At 46.3% G+C, this 22,480-nt stretch overlaps 1 protein-coding gene across 1 annotated transcript in view; it reads right to left on the reverse strand.

Annotated features, from left to right (window-relative positions):
* The window catches only part of PKP2 (plakophilin 2), an 85,121-nt gene extending 71,972 nt beyond the window's left edge, over window positions 1-13,149 (reverse strand). Inside the window, exon 1 of the mRNA XM_074983796.1 lies at window positions 12,784-13,149. Within this exon, the coding sequence (XP_074839897.1) occupies window positions 12,784-12,991 (208 nt within the window). The 5' untranslated portion in view covers window positions 12,992-13,149. The remainder of the gene's footprint in view (window positions 1-12,783) is intronic.
* Between the last annotated feature and the right edge of the window lie 9,331 nt (window positions 13,150-22,480).

Below are 22,480 nucleotides of genomic sequence, written 5' to 3' on the forward strand. Positions count from 1 at the left end.
AACTAAAAAGACGCCATAATTGAGGCCCAACTTAAATATACACCTCAAATTAAAAAAACAAAACAAAAACAAAACAAACTAACAAACAGAATTTAAAAAAGTGCTACCATGGATAAGTAACAAATAAAAGAAATACTGAGAGATAAAAAGGCAGCCTTTAAACTGTGAAAGTTAAACCCTAGTGAGTAAAACAGGAGCATAAACTCTAGCACAAGGAGCGTAAAAATATAACTAGGCAGGGTAAAAAAGAATTTGAAGAACAGCTAGCCAAAGACGCAAAATATAATAGCAAAAAAAAAATTAAATACATCAGAAGCATGAACTGCTCAACCACCAGGAGGACCACTAGACAATGGAAATGGTAAAGGAGCACCCAAGGACGATAAAGTCATTGTGGAGAAACAAAAATCGGTCTTCATGGCTGAGGATGACAGAAAGATTCCCAAACTACAGCAGTTCATTTTAAGTAACAAATCCGAGGGTCTGTTCCAGATTGAGGTATAATGAGAGGAGGTTTTGGAATACCTTGATAGACTAAACACTAATAAATCACCAGGACCAAAGGGCACTCCACTTAGAGTTCTGAAGGAACTTAAATGTGAAGTTGCAGAGCTACTAAATGTAGTTTGTAATTGATCCTCCAAATCAGTTTCTGTATCAAGTGACTGGAGGAGAACTCACATGACCCAATTTTTAAAAAGGGCTCTGGAGGTGACCCCCAACAATTACAGCCCAATAAGCCTAACTTCAGGATTGGGCAAACTGTTTGAAACTACAGTAAAGAACATAAGTGTCAAACATACAAATGAACTGTTGGGGGAAGAGTTTTTGTAAGGGACAATCATATATCATCAGTCTACCAGAATTCTCTGAGGGGGGTCAACAAGGATGTGGATAAGGGAGATCCTGTGAACACAGTGCACTTAAATTTTTAGAAAGCCTTTGACAAAGTCTCCCAATAAAGGCTCTTAAGCAAAACAAGCTGTAATGTGATAACAGAGAATGTCCTCTCACAGACTGTTTCCTAGTTTTAACTGGTTACCAAAGGGTAGGAAAAAATGGTCAGTTTTCAAAATGGAGAGAGGTAAAGAGCAGTGTCCCTCATGGGTCTGCGCTGGGACCAATCCTATTCAACATTCATAAACAATCTGGAAAAAGGGGTAAACAATGTGAGGTGGCAAAATTTACAGATGAGACAAAACTACTTGGATAAACTAAAACCTGCCTAAATGCAGCTCATGGTTTCTTATATTCAGAGAGTAGTTATCAATGGTTCACAGTCATGCTGGAAGGACATAACATGTCCAGTTCTGTATGATGTCTTCATCAACAATTCAGATAATGACTTACAAAAGTTTGTGAATGGTACCAAGGCGGGAGGGTTTTCAAGTGCTTTGGAGGACAGAATTAAAATTCAAAATGATCTGGACAAAACTGGAGAAATGGTTTGAAGTAAAGAGGATAAAATTCATTAAGGATGCGTGCAAAGTACTCTGCCTAGGAAAGGACTACCTGCCTAGTAAGGAATAAAGCAGAAAGGGACATGAGGGTCATAGTAAACCATAAGCTAAATATGAGTCAACAGTGTAACAACATTGCAAGAAAACGAGCATCATTCTGGAGTGCATTAGTAGGACCGTTATAAGAAAGCCATGAGATGTAATTCTTCTGCTCTTCTCTGTGCCGATTAGGCCTCAATTACAGTATTCTGTCCAGTTCTGGCACTGCATTTCAGGAAGCATGTGGAGAAACTGGAGAATGTCGAGAGAACAACAAAAATGATTAAAAGATCTAGAAAACATGACCTATGAGGGAAGTAGAAAGAATTGGGTGTGTTTAGGCTAGAAAAGAGAAGACTAAGAGGCCACATGATAACAATTTTCAAGTACCTAAAAGGTTGTTACAAGGAGGACGACTCTTGATGCTGCCACCACTTACACAAAAAACCTAAATTCTCTTTTAACTGTGGGCATTGTTTAAGTGGTGCCAGCCTTCAGAGCTGTAAGTGGAGTCAGTGGCAGCAGCACTTAGAACCACAAGCGGTTCCTTAAAGAGCCATAGGTTGCTGACCCCTGGGCTCGATGGACCTTTGGTCTGACCTGATATGGCCGTTCTCATGTTCTTATGGCAACAGGTTATTTTTTCAGTCTTTCATACTTTAGATACAAAATTATGTAATGTTTTATACTTAAATGTCTTAGCTTTCTTATGGCCAGAAGCCAATGCAACTAGTTAATTAAAATATATTGATAATGGCAATATTGGAATTTTTAGAAACATCTTATGTTCTGATGGATGATTGACTAAAGTAACAAAGGGATTACATCAGCATAGCTTCTAGCAAAGAATGAATATGCTAAGGCAGTGTTTCTTAAACTTTTTGAGACCATGGTACACCAAACAATATTTTTATGCAGAATACCTATGAACATTTTCTTCAGAAAACTTGTCAGACAAAATAAACAAACAGCAACATGTACAGCAAAAACAAAATGAAGTAATTTAATAAGGTATCCTCACAATACAGTAGTAACATTGTATCTGGTTTTAATAACAGAAAATATGTACTATCAATGTATGATGATATAAAAGTGTCAAATGCTCACAACACACCGGAGAGTAGTTCCTGGACCACCAGCGCGCCACAGAACATAGTTTAAGAAACACTGTTCTAAGGAACATTTTCAAACTACAGAAAAATTGTTTTCCATGATAACTCACAACTTCAGTCAAAATAGACATATTGAGTTAAAATCAATTAAAATCAGTGTCTGAAGCGCACACAAAACACATGAGCAGGACTAAAAATAAAAAACTGAAGAAGGAAATGCTTACTGACAAAATGTATGCTCATATGTGAATGTATGCCTTGTATGCACATTACAGGTGAAATCTGATTCATCGTTGAAAAATGAAGCACACACTGTATATATAATTTGCACTGCTTGGTTGCCTAGCTCAGCTGTTGATGTTTCTTTTTCCTAAGGCTCTCATCTAGTGGTAACACATTGGCGTGAGCTGTGCTTCATTAATCCTTCAAGTACTGCATGCAGACTACAGTAAAAGGTCATGAGCAAATTGTTTGGATTATGGAGACATATGGCATAATACCCTCAGAGAGGAAAGGGGGTTAATGAAACTTCCAGTTCATACCTGAAAGGTTAAGTAATCCTACAGAGAGCATGGGAGGTATGCTGTACTGTCCCTCTTTCAGGTTGTATCCAATTCAAAATATCTTTTACTAAACAAAGGATTTAAGATTTTAACTGGCCAGCTGATTTGACCTTCAGTACTTCTGTGAAACTCTATTGCTAAAAGAAGCATTCCTACATAATCTTGGATTTCTCCACTCGCTGTTAGACTCAAAGGAGGAAATATAAGGAAGATATACCTTTGCATTCCCTGGAGTGAAGACACTGACTCCTTCCTCTGGATTCTGTGCTGGATAGATAACATGCTTTTCATCCCCAATTTTTAGCCCTCGTAAGTGTAGACAACTCAGCCTTGCAATTTTGCCAACTCAAAAATCATGAACTAAATGCTCAAAATCAAAAAGATTGGCTTAAAAACTATGAGGTTTAACAAAAAATATAAATAAAACCTGAGTGTTTTACACTTGCCTTCTGCTTTAGTTAGGGATGCTCTCAGGTATGGGTAAGTAGGGCACGCTCCTGATTTTACAGTTCAGATTTCAAAGCTTGTCTCTGCAACTAAGGGGCTAGAAGCTAAATCTCAGCATTTATTTTAACAAAAGTGCTTACATAAAGACAGGAGTCCAGAAGTTGGTGGTTTAACAAAGAGCCACCAAAATGTCAACAGACGTGTTAAAATCATGAGAATTAGCAGCCCATCTTTTGTTATGCAGAGTGAATCTTGAAGATGCTGAATGTACCATGGGAAAAGCTCCCAGAAATCTAAGGTGTTTCTCCTGTTGATTTCTTATTGGGCACAGTACCAGAGTTTCTCCATGGGTTTGCCTACACTAGCCCCTTTCTTGGATTGATTACCATGTCCCCTTCGAAGAAGGGGGCTAGTGTAGACGAGCCCCATGTGTCCAGAAAGGCTTTAGGGTGCTTTGGATTCCTCCCAATAATCCTGAGTCATGAATAATAGCCTCTCTGGAGCTTTCAGACAAAGTCCACCAAGTGTTCCCCAGCCTCTAAAAATCACAGTAACAGTGTGACAAATCTGGGCATGCCTGCCATTGCACAAAATAAGACTGGGACAGTCAGTCTGCAAAGACTCAATGAGCTGCAAATGCCTTAAACTCTGTGGGAGGTGACATCTCAGCCATGTTTATGGTGGGTGTAGCTCAGTGGTAGCGCACTTGCCTGCAGCTGAAGACGCCCTTAGTTCAAATCCAAGCACTCCGTTTAAATAGCAGTTACTGATCTGCCCTTCTTCAACACAGTCTGGATGTCTATTCTGTAGGGATACTTTAAATGGAGATGAACCCTCAACATTTGCTAGTGTCAACACATGCAAACCTGTCCCTTAGTTGGCAGTAGATAGCGATATGAGCAATGTTCATAGAATACTAGGACTGGAAGGGACCTTGAGAGGCCCTTGAGTCCAACCCCCTGCCCCAATGGCAGGACCAAGTACTATCTAAACCATCCCTGATAGACATTTATATAACTTGATCTTAAATATCTCCAGCGATGGAGATTCCACAACCTCCCATGGCAATTTATTCCACTGTTTGGCCACCCTGACAGTTAGGAATTTTTTTCCTAACGTCCAGCCTAAACCTCCCTTGCTGCAGTTTGAGGACAGTACAAGAGGCAATGGGCTTAGAGGCCAAAAAGAACAAGTTTTCTCCCTCCTTCTTATGACACCCTTTTAGATACCTGAAAACCGCTACCATGTCTCCCCCAATCTTCTCTTTTCCAAACTAAACAAGCCCAATTCTTTCAGCCTTTCTTCATAGGTCACATTCTCGAGACCTTTAATCATTCTTGTCTCTCTTTTCTGGACCCTCTCTAACTTCTTCAAATCTTTCTTGAACTGCGGTGCCCAGAACTGGACACAATACTCCAACTGAGGCCTAACCAGTGCAGAGTAGAGTGGAAGAATGACTTCTCATGTCTTGTTCACAACACACCTGTTAATGCATCCCAAATTCATGTTTGCTTTTTTTGCAACAGTATCACACTGTTGACTCATATTTCGCTTGTGCTCACTATAACCCCTATATCCCTTTCTGCTGTAGTCATTCCTGGACAGTCTCTCCCCATTCTGTATGTGTGAAACTGATTGTTCCTTCCCAAGAGGAGCACTTTGCATTTGTCCTTATTAAACTTCATCCTGTTTACCTCAGACCATTTCTCCAGTTTATCCAGATCATTTTGAATTATGACCCTATCCTCCAAAGCAGTTGCAACCCCTCCCAGCTTGGTATCATCTGCAAACATAATAAGCGTACTTTCTATGCCAATATCTAAATCGTTGATGAAGATACTGAACAGAACCGGTCCTAAAACAGACCCCTGCAGAACCCCACTTGTTATACTTTTCCAGCAGGATTGAGAACCATTAAGAACTACTCTCTGAGTACTGTTATCCAGTCAGTTATGCACCCACCTTACAGTAGCTTCATCTAAATTGTATTTGCCTAGTTTTTTTTATAAGAATATCATGTGAGACTGTTATCAAATGCTTTACTAAAGTCTTGGTATACCACATCTACCGCTTCTCCCCTACCCACAAGGCTCATTAACCTATCAAAGAAAGCTACCAGATTGGTTTGACATGATTTGTTCTTTACAAATCCATGTTGGCTGTTCCCTATCCCCTTACCACCTTCCAAGTGGTTGCAGATGATTTCTTTAATTACCTGCTCCATTTACTTTCCTGGCACAGAAGTTAAGCTGACTGTCCTGTAGTTTCCTAGGTTATTCTTATTCACCTTTTTATAGATGGGCACTATATTTGCCCTTTTCCAGTCTTCTGGAATCTCTCCTGTCTCCCACGATTTTCCAGAGGTGATAGATAAAGGCTCAGATATCTCCTCTATCAGCTCCTTGAGTATTTTAACTTGTTCTTTTTTTATTTCAACTTCTAACCCTACCTCTTTCCCGCTAGCAGTCGCTATGTTGGACATTCCTTCATCAGACTTCTCAGCGAAGACCAAAACAAAGAAGTTATTAAGCATCTCTGCCATTTCCAAGTTCCCTGTTACTGTTTCTCCCCCCCCACTGAGCAATGGCCCTACCCTGTCACTGGTCTTCCTCGTGTTTCTAATATATTTATTAAAAGCCTTCTTGTTTCCCTTTATGCCTGTAGCTAATTTGGGCTCATTTTGTGCCTTAGCCTTTCTAATCTTGCTCCTGCATTCTTGTGTTGTTTGCCTATATTCACCCTTTGTAATTTGTCCTTGTTTCCATTTTTTATATATTTCCTTTTTTATTTTGAGATCATGCAAGATCTCCTGGTTAAGCCAAGGCACTCTTTTACCATATTTTCTATCTTTCCTACACAGTGGGATAGCTTGCTTTTGGGCCCTTAATAATGTCCCTTTGAAAAACTGCCAACTCTCCTCAGCTGTTTTTCCCCTCAGTTTTGCTTCCCATGGGACCTTACCTACCAGATCTCCGAGTTTACCAAAATCTGTCCTCCTGAAATCCATTATCTCTATTTTGCTGTTTTCCCTCCTTCCCTTCCTTAGAATTGTGAACTCTATCATTTCATAATCACTTTCACCTAAGGTGCCTTCCTGGTCACAGGTCTCATCTCTATAAAGGGGTGCTCATTCCAAGTCTATCAAATGTATCATATTCAGCCACATGTATCTGTTACAATCTCTGCCTGTATTTGGATGGCTACCACAATACCTCATGGAGCCAAGAAACCCAGCAGGTCCCACATAATCACACCTTAGAAGTCTAAGTTCACTAGTGGTCATGATCCTTCCACGTTGCTCTGGCTTCTCACCTCATGAATCTCTGTTCCTACTATGTGGCAGAGCAGAAGGAAGCATTTCCTCCTGGTACCCTTCAGTATTCTGGGTCTCTGCTGTCTTCCTTCTCCAATCTTATTTTTTACAGTCAAACATTTGCAAAACAGTAAAGTGCCTACCTTTGACCCCCACCACTGTTATCAGACCTTTCAGGGAACAAAGATGCTAGAAACAGTGTCAAGATCATTCTGTCTCTTTCCCTGCCAAATGCAGAAGTGATTCCTACAGTAGTTTTCCTAATGTTTTATACTTTTCATGTGTCCATATTGGAACATTCGCACAATTTTTCATAGTTAAAGAAAAACAAAAAGTCTTTATTGTTTAGAAAGGATTAGGAAAAAAATTAACAGGAAAAGTCTTCAGCAAATGCTCCTTCTACCTAATTCCTCTCTCCACAATAAATTTAAAACAGGAATTACTCTCTTTGTTTTTAAAATGTGAGATTGATTATGACCCAATTTCTACTTAAAGATCCAGTCAAACTAGAAGAGAGGAACTAAGCAAACACAATGGAAGAAAAATCACATTAAGACTCATAAAAATGAAAAAAAAAATTCATAAAAGGGACCAATCCATAACTGGCCTACACACAAATTTGTCCACCAAAACCACAGAAGATTTATGCGTCTATGAGTCAGAAAACTAAATATGACTCTCTCAGGTTACGTCTACACGTGAAGCCTACATCGAAATAGCTTATTTCGATGTAGCAACATCGAAATAAGCTATTTCGATGAATAACGTCTACACGTCCTCCACGGCTGGCAACGTCGATGTTCAACATCGATGTTGCGCGGCACCACATCGAAATAGGCGCTGCGAGGGAACGTCTACACGCCAAAGTAGCACACATCGAAATAAGGGTGCCAGGCACAGCTGCAGACAGGGTCACAGGGCGGACTCAACAGCAAGCCGCTCCCTTAAAGGGCCCCTCCCAGACACAGTTGCACTAAACAACACAAGATACACAGAGCCCACAACTGGTTGCAGACCCTGTGCCTGCAGCATGGATCCCCAGCTGCCGCAGCAGCAGCCAGAAGCCCGGGGCTAAGGGCTGCTGCCCACGGTGACCATAGAGCCCCGCAGGGGCTGGAGAGAGAGCATCTCTCAACCCCCCAGCTGATGGCCGCCATGGAGGACCCGGCAATTTTGACGTTGCGGGACGCGGATCGTCTACATGGTCCCTACTTCGACGTTGAACGTCGAAGTAGGGCACTATTCCGATCCCCTCATGAGGTTAGCGACTTCGACGTCTCGCCGCCTAACGTCGAAGTTAACTTCGAAATAGCGCCCGACGCGTGTAGCCGCGACGGGCGCTATTTCGAAGTTAGTGCCACTACTTCGAAGTAGCGTGCACGTGTAGACACAGCTTCAGAGAAAGTAATTACACAGGTAGGGTAAACTAAAACATCAGATTCTGAATGTCAGATTCTGCCCTGCTACCCATCAATAAAATTGGTAAGGTTGTAACAGAACATGGATTTTGGTCAGTCCCTAGATAAATAAAAATGCCAGATGCAGAATTAAGTAGCTAGTAAAGACACATCAGAGAGATCCAGATTGGTGACAAGGAGAAACAGAAATATGACGGATTCTAATCTCTTGAAGCAGAAATGAAATTGACACTATAGGTTAAACCTCTCCAGCCTGGTGCCCTCAGGACCCAGCACAGGCTAAATGAGAGAAATTTGCAAAATACAGGGTCAGTATAGAATGACAGATGGTATCCAGGGAACAGAAGATGGTGGGGGTTGGGGGGGCACTGCAGTACCCCAGGCTCTGTGACCAGGAAGGCCCATGCCTGGGGGGCCCTGTTGTCTGCTCCAGCTCCCAGCCACTGCCCCCTCTGCTGTCATCTGGGGTCCTGGCCACTGGAAGCACATCCCAGCTGTCAGTTCTTCTGCAGCGGAGGTCTCATCCCCAACCTCCACCTCATCCCTCCTCTTCTCCCATGTGTCCTGGCAGCACTTCTTCCCGCTCCTCCTGGCACTGGAACACTCCAAATCAGCTAATTTGCAATGCTCTGGGAGGTCAGGGGAGGAACTGTCTGTGCACAGGGAAGGTGGACAAAGGTGGGGTTTTGGCACTGGTTTTTCCCTGTTAGTGCTTCAGTACTAAACATGGACAGAGTTACTGCCAATGCTGGGCCATGGACACTGCCAAACTAGGGAAACCCAGATTACACAGGCTCAACCTGTACTGCTAAATTACACATGAGAACGGAAGGGAGGAACTCATGACCCATTCCTGCATAACACTGTAGATACTGCTATCTCTTGTGATGATAAACTCTGTCATGTGGTCTCACTTTAAAAGGAATCAGTTTTTTAGTCATTCAGATCTTTCATTTCACTGATTTAGTGGCCAGTTTTATCTCCTTGTGACCAACCTCTGAGTGTATAAAACTGCAGCAATTGGCTCAACAACAGCTGGAAACTGTACCCCTTAGTGTCTTACCTAACATTTTGACAATGAAGATAGCTTATTGGCATCAATGTGGATTGCTGACCAGGTGCTTTTATTTTAAAATGGAACTGAAGCAGCACTTAAATTTTAATTTTGTAGCAACTGGAATAATTTTCATGTCACGACTATACATTTTCTCAAGGAAGAAAAATGCCTGTATTTAAAAAAGGACCTAAGCTTCTGACATAAAAAAAGCAGAAACCTTCACTCCCACCCAACAACAATCCTTATGAACATATTATGCTTTATGCATGATGAAACAACAAAAAAAAGGCACAAGTCCAATTTTTCCCCCCTTTGTAAGTTTCAGTTAAGGTTGAGCTAGAATCATTAATTCAATCCCATTTACAGAAAATATACTGTGTGATGCTATACGCCTCAAACACCCAAAACGTCCAATTTAGTCAAAGGAAATTATTAGTGCACAGAGTCTATAGGACTGGGCTGTCAGTGCAGATTGTACCAGTGATTCCTCTTTCCACATACAGAAACAGTGCTTATGGGCTTGTCTAACTTTAAGTACGTGAGTAAGTCCAGTTATGCACATACTTAAGTGATTTGCTGAACTGGGTCTGAAATGCTTACCAACGGAGCTATTCTATCACAGGGAATTGCATAAAACAAACCAGTAGTCATGTAGCACTTTAAAAGACAAACAAAATACTTTATTAGGTGATGACCTTTCGTGGGGCAGATCCACTTCATCAGATCTGGAGATACAAGTGCATCTGCCCCACAAAAGCTCATCACCTAATACATTATTTTGTTCAAGTGCTACATAACTGCTTGTTTGTTTTATCAGAATACAGACTAATACAGCTACCTCTCTGTTACTAGGGAAATCCATGTTGATTTTGAAGTGCTTGTGAGTTTTTTCATTGACTTTAAGGGGTGCAGGATTAAGCCCTTGGTGTATATGTAGCCAGCAGTGTCATTGCAAAGTTTGAAAGGCTTTGTAATTCAGAACAATGGGTATTTTTTCCACGTGAAATAGTGGCTAATCTCTATGGAGAGGTTTAACTAAGTCCCATGGCCCTCTAGCAGGACACTTGGGTAGGCTCCCCTGCCTGCTGTAGCCTCACACACTGCTCAAAGCAGCCACCTGCTGGAGCCAGGGTGTGTATCTCTGTGCCTCAGGTGCCATGAGGCGAAGAAGGCTCTATGAGCTGCCTGTGTCTGCAAACACAGATCAGCTAATGGAAGCTGCCTGGTTTCCGGCCAATGGGAGCTGCGAGGATCATGCTGAGGGCAGGAGAAGAATGTGGAGACCCTCTTTTGCCCAATAGGTGCACATTGCACAGAGACACATGGTGGCCCAGGCAGCCGTGTGCTTTGAATGGTGTGTGGGACTGCGGCAGGTAGGAAGCCTGCTGGAGGGTCTTGCAGAATGGCTGGCTCAGAGCTGCCCACGGTAAGTGCCTCCCACCCAGAGCCTGCAAGTGGCACCCTGCTCCCTCTTGCAACCCAACTCCCTGACTCAGGTCACAACCCAAACGCTCTGTACCACCTCCTACACAGCTCCCCTAGGTCACACCCCGTCCTGCACCCCAATCTCCTACCCCGAGTTCCTTTCTGCACCCAACCTCCATTCCAGACCCCAAATCCCACCCCCATTAATATCACAGGTAAGTGCAGCCCTTGACCACTTACTATATTCTTGGAGTGGCCCCCATCAAAAATTATTCCTCACTCTTATCCTAACCCACCCTCATTTATCAGCTTCAGTTTAAAAAGGCATTTTTCAAACATCCCAACATTATTGACAGACATGAAATAAAGTAAAATAAAAACACATTTCAACAGAACAAATGCTAATTGTTAAAATGTTTGGAAGCTTCCTTTATACTCAGGCTCACAAGACGGGAAGCTACACATAAATTGCATTCTAGCTAGAGCTACTGAGCACTTGATTTTGAGAGTATGTGATTCTGATGAATGTCTTGTGAAGTTTTTTCATGGAAGGTAGAGGTGTGACTGCATCCCCTTCATTTTTAGTGGTGAATTTTTTAGCTGGAAGTCACCAAAAGCTCTAGATCAGGAATATTTAATTTTTCTGGGAACAAGACAGTGGAATGAATTATATTTATCAATTAGGGGTATTTTCATATCTTTACAAGAAGAAAAAGGTGATCATTCTAAACTTAAAACTCAGTTTAAGACTTCACACCAATGGAGCCTCAGACTATAATAAAACACAAATCAGTAACTCTCTCCTTAGTTATTATAGGATTACAGATTTAATGATTATGGATCCTTTTATTCACAGCTTTGTGGACCGCTTTGTTCAAAAATAAAATAATATTTCTCACATCAGTTAATGCCAGTATAGGGCCATACCCCATGGGGGCCTGAAGGCACTCAGCAGCTCCTATGAAGCTCTCAGGACTCCTGCTGCATGCAAAGGGTGTGGCTGTATTAATCCAACACACAAGTCAAGTATTCAAGATTATAAACAACTAAAGGCAGGGCTGGATATTCTTTTATTTAACTATAAAGCTCTATTCACACCAATGCACAGTGTGAATAAAAATCTTCTATGGTAGTATTGTTTCCATGTCTCCTAATCACTTCTTTCCTGTACATATTTTGTTATGCCTTTTCTTTAAGGCAGGCAAGGAATTATTTCTTTTATTTCTTTCCATTTTCTTTAGCAAATGGGGACAGTTTGAGAAAATAGTTATCAAAAGAGTATTAAAACAAACGCACTGAGACAGTTACAGGAACCAGGGACTGAGAAGAGACACGATCCTACTTTCAATTTCATGGAGTTGTGCCACTGGGGAAAAACAAGCGACAGAAGACAAAGCTAATTTATTTAATCAGAAAGGAAAACGAGAGAGGGCATTGAAAAAAAAGCAGAGACACGACTAAGATCTTAAGATAAGCATGGTGCTTTTGAAGATGTTAAGGGCATAAATCTCACAAACTGTCAAATCAGTACTGTGCCCTAAACCCTGTAGGTAATCCAGGTGATACACGGCTACAATTCCAACTGTAGACCTGACAGGCAGCTGAATGAAGGGAGAAAAATAGAGAACCTCTCAGACGGTCTTAGCAGAAGAGCGCGCGACGGGGAAGACAGGCAGAATGGTTTGGCCAGTGGAAGGGGGAGAAACATTTGACTCCTGAAGGTGATTCAAACTTTCCTGGGGGACACAGGATGTCACTGTCACTTGAGGAGGAACCCTGGGGCAGCACAAGGGTGCCCGGGAGAGGACTATGAGGAAGAAGAGCTGCACCCCAGACCCTAGTGGCTTGGGAGGGAGGAAGCAGAAGGAGACGGGACCGAAGCGCACGGAGCGAGGGGGAGGGGAGTGGAGGGGAGAGGGACAGGAACCGCGCCCACCCTGCGCACTCACCGTTTGCCAGCGAGCCTCTCTTTCTCCTGGCTAGCGTTTGCTGGACTTGCTGCTGGATGCGGAGACTTTTCTCCGTCCCGGCGCGGCGGCCCACCTGCCGGAGCCTGGCGTCGGAGGGCAAGGCCAGGCTGGAACTGTCCAGCTCCCGCAGGTTCTGGGGCCCCAGGACGGTGCGGATATAGCTGTGCTCGGCGGCGGGGGCGGCCATGGCTCAGCCGGGGGCAGAGCCGCCTCGCTCCGGTGCTGTCTGGTCCCGCGTGAGGGCCCGGGGCCGAGCAGCCTGTGGCTCTACCACACCCTCCCCGCGGCGCAGGTAGCAGCGGGCTGCCGGGATCCTCCCACCGCCAAGGGGCCGGGCCGGGCAGAGCTGGGCCGAGCCGGGAGCGCAGCTCCCAGCTCCGCCCCCTGCCCGCCCCGCGGCCAAGGGAGCGGCTCCCCCTGGGGCAGGCAGGGCTCCTGGGCAGTCCCGGCCTGGCCGCGCCTGCTCTTCGCTCCCCAGGGCGCGGCGGGTCCGCCCTTGGTTGCAGCCCCACAGCGGGGCGGGGGTCCCTGGCCAGGGCTCAGGCCGCCGGGCGGGCGGCAGGTTGCAGAAACGCTGGTGGTGCCCAGCCTATCCCCGGCTCCGCTCAAACACCTCCCCGCAGCCAGGCTGGAGGGGTGGGACTGGGGGGGGGGGTGCAGGGGTCACCGACCTAGAGCGGGGCGCCGCTCCAGCCTGTTAGTAGCGAGCCGGCTCTGAGCCCCTGCCCACAGCTGGCAGGTTCGAGTCTGGGAGGGGGTCGGGGCGAGGGGCGGCGATCCCGCTCTTTAGTCCCTCCATGGGCAGAAATGCATTTTGTTCTGCGCGCCAAAGCACGGGGGGTGGGCACCCGCTGTACAAACACATGCGGGCGCCTGGGGGTGCTCTGCTAATTGGCTGAGCCGCACCTGTCTCTCCTGGGGTCACCCCCCCAGCGCTCAGCTTACAGGGAACACGAGTGAGGGGTGCAGCTCTGGCAGGGAGTCTGGGATGAGGTGCGGGAGAGATGCAGGGGGAGGTGGGGGTCTGAGGTAGCAGATCTATGAAGAATTGAGGGTGCAGGTGGAAGGCCAGGGCAGTGCTCCCTAGAAGCTGAGCACTTGTGCAGCTGCTGGGGAGAGATTCCAAGGCTGCCCAGATGATCAGCCGAGTGCCCCCGGCTAGGTTTTGTCCCTACTGGTGGTGCACATAAAACATTTATTTTGCACCTGGATGGAAAACATTAGAAGGAGCATCGGTCTGGGGAGCGGACTCCGGGGCACAAAGTGGGTGCTGGATCTGGCCTAGGGCATGGGGTGGGGAGCCTGGGGGCAGGCTCTGGGATGGAGGCTCTGGAGGAACTGGAGTGCATTAGTGGGTGTGGGGGTAGTGTAGGGGGGGTGCCACACCTAACTGGGTGCTATCCTCCATCTGGCAATGGCTCCTGGGGAGGTGAGGATTGCCCTCATGCATTCCCCTGGCTCCCTGGGCCTCCCCTGTGCATCATCCAGCCCCATCTGCCACCCCAGGCCCTTTAAAATGCTCTGGGGACCCAGGCTGGCAGCATAGCAGGGTTAGAGCAGTTTCCAGCCACTCATTCCTGCTGTGGACATGTATGGGGCGAGAAGGGGGATGGTGTCTCTGTGTCCTACTCCACCCCTGCCCCATGGGGTGTTCCCCCATACACATCTGCCTCTCCCTGGAGCACCCCCCTGACCAAGCTACCTGTGTCTTGCTTCAGCTTCCATTCAAGCTGCCCCTCACCATAGCCTCACACTTCGGGGTGGAGGATGGTGCTGCCTTGTACCCAGCAAGGGGCAGGAGTGGTGGCTGGGGGAAAGGAGTGGCTCTGCAAGACACTCACTCAAGAAGCCCCCTTAGGCAAATGTTGTTGGTGCAAGGTCCCTCCTCTCCTCTTGCTCCACAGGAAGCCCCCTCATCCCTGCCCCTGGGGGCTGGGAGATGAGGGCTGCCAATCACGTCCTGCCTTCCTCCCTCCTACTCATAGGTACAGCAGCCAGGTGCCACCTGTTATGAGCCTGCTGCCTCCTCCTTTGCCTCTCTGCGGGAAGCAGCACTCAGACTTGCTGGGAAGAGAGGTTTCAGCAGGAGAGAGACATGGGTCTCTCAGCATTGCTGGAGCTAAGCCTCTGTCCCTGAATATTCATGGTGCCGGAGCACCTCAGGCCCATGTAACGCATGGCCTATGAGCACCTCCTCAGAACTACTCTATAGCAGGGGAGGGAAAAGAGCAAATTTGCACTGCTTCAGGTTAGGGCAGAGGCCAGAAAGGAGAATCCCCCAAACACAGGAAGCAGGCACCAGGCTAGCTCTTCTGGCCCAATTGCATCGTGTGTCCCACCTGAGAATGTAATTGTGCTCCGTAACGGGCATCCATCAACATTTTTTGTGTAGACAGGGCCTAGCACGAGGCCTATTGAATAGCAGAACTAGAAGTTTTGACATACAGAGGTGGGGCTGCACCTGCATTGTTGGTATGATATAAATCTGTGGTATAATCGATATTTTTAAAACGTCAATCAACATTGCTATGGTACCAAATGCCCTGGTATGCAGTGTAGATGGATCTTGTACTAGGAAAAATCCTTTTTGTCAGCATAGTGTGTGGGCACAATACAGTTCTGGGTTGCCTTTGTAGCGTGACCAGATGACCAAGAGGGGTGCTAAGGCAGGCTTCCTCCCTGTCCTGGCACAGTGAACTGTGCTGCACCCAGAAGTGGCCAGCAGCAGGTCTGGCTTTTAGGGGGCGGGGAGGGAGGTGGGGAGGCACAGGCCTCTGTGTGCTGCCTCCCCTCTGCAGACATCAACAATTTTCTTCAACTAGGCCACGAGGAAAAAAATGTTGGAAGATCACTGCCTTAGTGCAGGGGGCTGGACTAGATGATCTCTGGAGATCTCTTTAAGCTCCACATTTCTGTGCTTCTGTGCTCACTCACACATTCACACAGCCAGCCATAAAGGCACACACACAAAAATTCAGACACACCTAGGCGCACCCATGTTCACTCATACATATATCCAAACAATCAGCCATAAAGGCACACTAAAGATAAATACACAATCACACATTTACAGAGACAGACAGCTCCCGCCCCCCAAAGCATACTAGATATGCTCCCCATACACACAGCATTGCATATATTTTCTGCTTTATTAACTCTGGCTCTGACCCTGCCAACTCTTGGGCACACAGGGCAGTGAAGTTTAGCATACACTTAAGTGCTGGCAACATCAGCCCCCTGTGTATGGGCGGTTGTTTCCGTATCATGCCAGGAGGTATTTATCATTTTAATTTCTTTTTTCTCTTGACACAGAGGTCTTACGGTATGGGTATTTAAAAGTGATATATTATTTTTATAAATAGCGGTAATAGGCACTACCATTAAAAGTTATGTTTAAGTTATAACAGTGCTTTAGAAGATTCAGCTATAACTATGGATTCAAGATAGCAGGTTTACTGGAACAACTAGACAATTAAAAAGCCCCACTTTTCTCTCAAAATTAAAAGGAATGACACATTCCAAGGCATGATACTGTAATAAGAATGATCTGAACTTCATGCATTTAGCCCTCAAAACAAAGCTAAAATATGCTCTTATTACCCAGAATGCGGGTTTTGACACGTGTAATCACATGCATATATCATGACCATGAAGTATTGTGAAGCCTATGCTTTGCAGCTGTGACTTCACAGAAGCAATACCTTTTTCAGAATGTGAGAAAGCCCAGTGGACATATTACAGGCAGCAGTTTAAGTGACAGCACTATCTGCAAATAAAGAAACCAGGATAATAATTTTCTCTGTTATTTCTGATCTAATCATCTTGCTGTGTTTTTTTTAAATGATTAGTAACAGAGAGGTAGTGCTGTTAATCTGTATTCTAATAGTATAAACCAGCAGTCATGTAGCACAGTGCTGCATGACTGCTGGTTTGTTTTTTTAAAAAAATCAGCCTAACAATTCCCAAACAGTTTCACACCTTTCTTACCATGTTTTTAAGAAACAGGCACTTAAAAATAAACATGCAGACAGAACCGTATATGGTTTGTATGTGATTTTAATAAACATTTTAAAATACAAAATGTCAGTTCTTTAACTTTGACACTACTGGGGCTGTAAATGCTGTTTGTGCAGTATCTAGATAACTATGAAAAGGAAGTCCTACTGATTTGTGATGTTTTCACTGTGGGCTTGTCTACACTAGCTCCCTACTTCGAAGGGAGCATGGTAAGTAAGGTGTCAGGAGATTATTAATGAAGTGCTGCGGTGCATACGTAGCACTTCATTAAGCTAATTCTCCCACGCAGCAACTTCAAAGTGTTAAACTTCAAAGTGCAGCCTTGCCTGTAAAGGGACTTCAAAGTTGCCGTGGCCACACGAGCTGGCACTTCGAAGTTTAACACTTGGAAGTTGCTGCAGGGAAGAATTAGCTTAATGAAGTGCTGCATATGCAGCAGAGCACTTCATTAATAATCTCCTAACACTTTACTTACCATGCTCCCTTTGAAGTAGGGAGCTAGCAGAGACAAGCCTTGCGTGATGGATGTGACAATCATCTGGGAAGGCCTTATTGTATTAAGGGAGGCCAGGATTGCATGCAGCTTCCCTGAGGGAAGAGACGGTAAGACCTGCGAAGCATGAAGGAGTTCATGTGACTGTATTGAACACATGCAAAACAAGCACAAGAGACAAGGTAGGCGAGGTAATATCTTTTGTTGGACCAACTTACATTGAATAGTAACAGAGAGGTAGCCAGGTTAGTCTGTATTCTAACAAAACAAAACAGCAGTCCTATAACACTTGAAAGACTAACAAAATAATTTATTAGGTGATGAACTTGTAGGGCAGACCCACTTCTTCAGACAAGTTTTGAGCCATAGCAGACAAGTATGCACTTTTGGGACAGTAAGCATTAAATGGATTCCTGGTAAATCCGTTGGGAGGGGTTAATGCAAATTCTGCAATGGTGATTATGCAAAAACACAGCCTTTTGAAGCTGTGCCCTGAGGAGATGGTCATTGGCTGCTAATTACCTGTCACATAAAGCCAAGATCAAAAGCTGGAACTACATAAAGAAATGGTTGCTGGGCCAGGCTTTTGTTCTGGTTCTAGATGTAAGACAGATATGAACTTGTAAGCATGGGGGAAACCAAGTGCTACTGAAAAGGGGCTTCAACAACTGCCTGCAGAGGGAATGCTTCGCATTAACACTCATATTCAAATTCAGCACATTAACATGTGGTTTGAACAGGGACAACAATTATCTGGCCTTTTATGTAAAAGGATTCTTTTACATAATTTGATGTTTTATCTAACTCTTAACTTCCCAACCTCACACCCCGCGCCGTCCCTCTGCTCTTCTGATTTGCCAACCTTGATAACAATTATTGGACCTCTGTGGTTTATATATTGAGTCTGTTCTGGTATGTCTATGATCTGAAGAAAGTGGGTCTGTCCCACAAAAGCTCATCACCTAATAAATTATTTTGTCAGTCTTTAAAGTGCTACATGACTGCTTTTTTGTTTTGGAGGAAACACCAGTGGTGGATTTTTGAAAGACTAAAATCTCCTGGAGTTGTACATTGGAGTTGGGGATGAGTTCTTGCAGAATGTTCAGTGTTTGCCTACCTTCCTTTGCTGTTGTTTTTTTAACCTGAGTAGAGCTTTCACATATGATGGGTTAGACGGTGCACTGTGGTAATATATTAACTATGAACTATGCACTGGTAATAGACCTCAAAGGGAGGAGGAGAGAGAAAGAGAGAGAGAGAGAGAGAGAGAGGAAAATGCAGGTGATGCATTTTTTAGGCAGTCTGGCTTGCTAGATATTTCACTGTGAGGTAGGGAGCTGTAGAGTCTTAAAATCCCTAGTCTAGAAGGAGTAAGATACTGTTCTCCATGCAAGAGAGGTGACTCTGGGGACCACAAGCATGAGGCAGCTGCACTTCGTGAACCATGCAGGGGGAGTACAGGGGCAGTTGCTCTGAATCTATGACACCGACGGAACTTCCTGAGATTTGTAAAAAATGTGTATATCTGTGAATATAAATATATAGGTTGAATGATTTAATTGAGAGTCAAAATATGCAAAAGTTAAGTCTCAAATTCTTACACATTTGCTGACCTGTGCCACTAGGGATGAAGGAATAAACGTGCGTAAGAGTTTGCTGGAGCAAGACTTAATTTTGCACATACAACCTCAAAACCAAGAGTTCAGTTTCTGTTTCCAGACTTTTTGGCCAGTGAGTGGGTATAGCCTACTGGAATTTATTTAGAAAGTGAGTACGCCCACTTTTCTTATTCTAAAAAAGGGATTTGGACAAGCCTGTGTTGCTCAGTTTGAAAACAAACAAAACCTTTGGAACTACTTTGGAGATTTTTGCTAAAGAGGTGAATTTTTTGAAAGTTAGGAACAAGTGAAAAAAGGGGATTAAGGGACTGTTATGTATCTTAACTATACTGCTGATACCCCAACAACATGTAACTGAATTAAAGAGCAACCAGGGCGCAGACTGAGCCAGTATAGCCAGTATTTCTTACTGGTATTTTTGCCATACTGTACTGACATACCTGCTAAGCTAGCTGTACAGTCCCCCATGGCTGATTCAGTTTGTCCATCTTCCATTTTTCTTCACTGCAACTCCCTGTCTGTCCCTTATAGCTCCCTCCCCTACTTTTTCAGCTGTCATTTCCTCTTCTTTGGGGTAAACTATGCTACTACTAGGGAGAATCAGACATAACCTGGGGAGTCTTTTGAGATAATGTGGCTCATCAAAGAAGCTGTGATATGTGAGGATAGTTCAATGTAAGATAACAAGAAGGGAGACCTACACTCAAAGTAGGTGACCTTTCTGCTCAGAGAGGAAAAGGAAGAAGAAATCTGAGATTGACTGAGCGAGGAACTCATTGGAATAGGAGATATGGAGATAACCCATAGGGAAATGGTTCTCATACTTACATGATCACGCCCCCTTCCTTGTGTCTGTAATCATTTACGCCCCTCCCTCTGTACTCTGAAGGCAGAGTGGAGAGTGGCTGAGCAGGCCCACTTTGAAAGCAGTGCTACATAAGCAGCTGCACAGAAATAAGGGAGGCAATGTGTCAATATCGCTTCACACAGCAGACTGAACACCCCATTGCAACCCTTAGGTTGTCACTGCTGTTGCCAGCCAGGGGCGGAGAGCCTGGCGTACCAAGGGCCTGGGGTGAGAGGGAGAGGAGGCGAGCCTGAACCTGGCTGCCTCCAGGTGAGAGATCCAGGGTGGGGGAAAGAACAGCCTCAGCTATCTCCTGGTAGGCTTGGCTCCCCCAAATTCTCATTTGCCAAGATGCCTACAAAAAAGACTTGGCAAGCAGACTGCTGGTGTGTAGAGAACAATGCCTACCAGGCAGACAATACTGTCTCATTGTTCCTTTGTACTCCCTTGTCTGGTTGTGTCCATTACTTGTCTTACACTTAGATTGTAAGCTCCTTGGGGAGAGTGGCCATATCTTTTGTTCTATGTTTGTGGAGTGTCTAGCAAAATACAGTCCTGTTCCAGGACTCGGGAGGTGGGACTGGTCCTACGTGCTATGGGCTACGTCTACACTGGGACATTACATCGAAATAGCTTATTTCGATGTAGCGAAATCGAAATAAGCTATTTCGATGAGTAGGGACCATGCATCCTCCAGGGCTGGTGCCGTCGACGTTCAGCGTCGATGTAGGAAAGCACTACATCGAAATAGGCGCCGCGGGGGAGTGTCTACACACAAAAGCAGCCCCAATCGAAATAAGGGTGCCAGGAAAGGCTGCGGATAGGGTCACAGGGCGGACTAGCACTTCTGGGGCAACAGCAAGCTGCTCCCTTAAAGGGTCCCTCCCAGGCAGACTCGGCCTGCACAGCATGAGGTCTGCAGAGCCCACAAGCACTCGCACCCCGTGCAAGCAGCATGGACCCCCAGCAGCAGACAGAGGCCCACACACCCACCCCAGGAGCAGTGGCCGCCCTGCTCAGTGCCATGGAGAAGGCAACTCAGCATCTTCTACTAGAACAAGACGAGCTGTCCTCGGGGGATGAAGAAGCCACCGCAGACCATGCAGGCCTCCCAGCCTCCCCCTGCCGGACACACCGCCAGCTGTGGAGGTACCCCATGAGCACAGACTGGTGGGAGCGGCTGGTGCTTGGGTAGTGGGACAACAACCGCTGGCTCCGGAATTGCTGGATGAGCCAGCAGACATTCCTGGAGCTCTGCCAGTGGCTCACCCCTGCCTTGCGGCACCAGGACACCCCCATGCGACATGCCCTCACCATCGAGAAATGGGTCGGCATCGCTGTCTGGAAGCTGGCCACTCCAGACAGCTACCGATCCATAGGACAGCAGTTCAGTGTGGGCAAGGCCACCGTCGGGGCTGTCGTCATGGAGGTAAGGGAACCCCAGGGGGAGAGGGAGAGACCAGAGGAAGGGGAGAGTCTGGGGGGAGGGGAACCCTGGGGGGAGCCCGGGGGAGCCAAGGGGGAGGGGGACGCTGGGGGGGAGCCAAGAGGGAGGGGGAGCCCGGGGGAAGAGCCAGACACATCCTGCACACACCTCACGGGTGCTCTCATGTCCTTCCCCTGCAGGTGGTCTGCGCATTGAATGCTCTGCTCCTCCACAGGCTCATGCGGCTTGCAGACCCAGATGCGGCCATTGTGGGGTTTGCCAGCATGGGGTTCCCTAATTGCTTTGGGGCTCTGGATGGGACTCACATCCCCATCCGTGCCCCAGAGCACAGTGGGGGACGCTTCCTGAACAGGAAGGGATACAATTCCATGGTCCTCCAGGCCTTGGTGGACAGCTGGGGCGGCTTCTTGGACATATATGTTGGTTGGCCTGGCAGCACCCACGATGCCTGGGTGTTGAGGAACTTGGGCCTGTGCCGCTGGCTGGAGGCAGGGACCTACATCCCCCAGTGGGAGATCCCTGTGGGGGACACCACCGTGCCCCTCTGCCTCGTCGCAGATGCGGCATACCCACTCCAGCCCTGGCTCATGCACCCCTACACGGGCCACCTCAGTGCAAGCCAGGAGCAGTTCAACACCCGCTTGAACCATGCACGCCACGTGGTTGAGAGGACTTTCAGCCACCTCAAAGGCCGCTGGAGGTGTCTCCTCACCCGCCTGGACGCAGGGCTCCCCAACGTCCCCCAGGTTGTGGGTGCGTGCTGCACACTCCACAACCTGGTGGAGAGCAAGGGGGAGGCATTTGTGCAGGTCTGGGCTGTGGAGGCTGGCAGGGCCGATGCCCAGCCACCTGCTGCCCCCAGTCGCCAAGTCGACCCTGAGTGGACCTGGGTCCGGGAGGCCCTGCAGGCCCATTTTGACCAGGCTGCGGGGTGAATGCTGGCAGGGCCAGCTGGTGAGCCACCCACCGCCCCCCCACAACACTACCTGCCCCCACACCCGCACCACTGAGCACCGAAGAGCACACACCACCACACGTTTGTTTTGTTGTAAATAAACCAAACCTTCTTGAAAACAAAATATGAACTTTTACATTAATGGGGAACTATGTACATCGGGGGCAGGGGGACAGCTACTAAAGGGGGGTGGGACAAGGCAACTATGTACAATTAATGGGGGGGAATATGTACAAAGGGGGCCTGGGGGGCCCAGTCCTTGGCCTCCTTCACCTCTACTGTCCAGAGCCCAGTGTTG

Source organism: Carettochelys insculpta, chromosome 1 (assembly GCF_033958435.1).
Source record: "Carettochelys insculpta isolate YL-2023 chromosome 1, ASM3395843v1, whole genome shotgun sequence".
Taxonomy (NCBI): Eukaryota; Metazoa; Chordata; order Testudines; family Carettochelyidae; genus Carettochelys; species Carettochelys insculpta.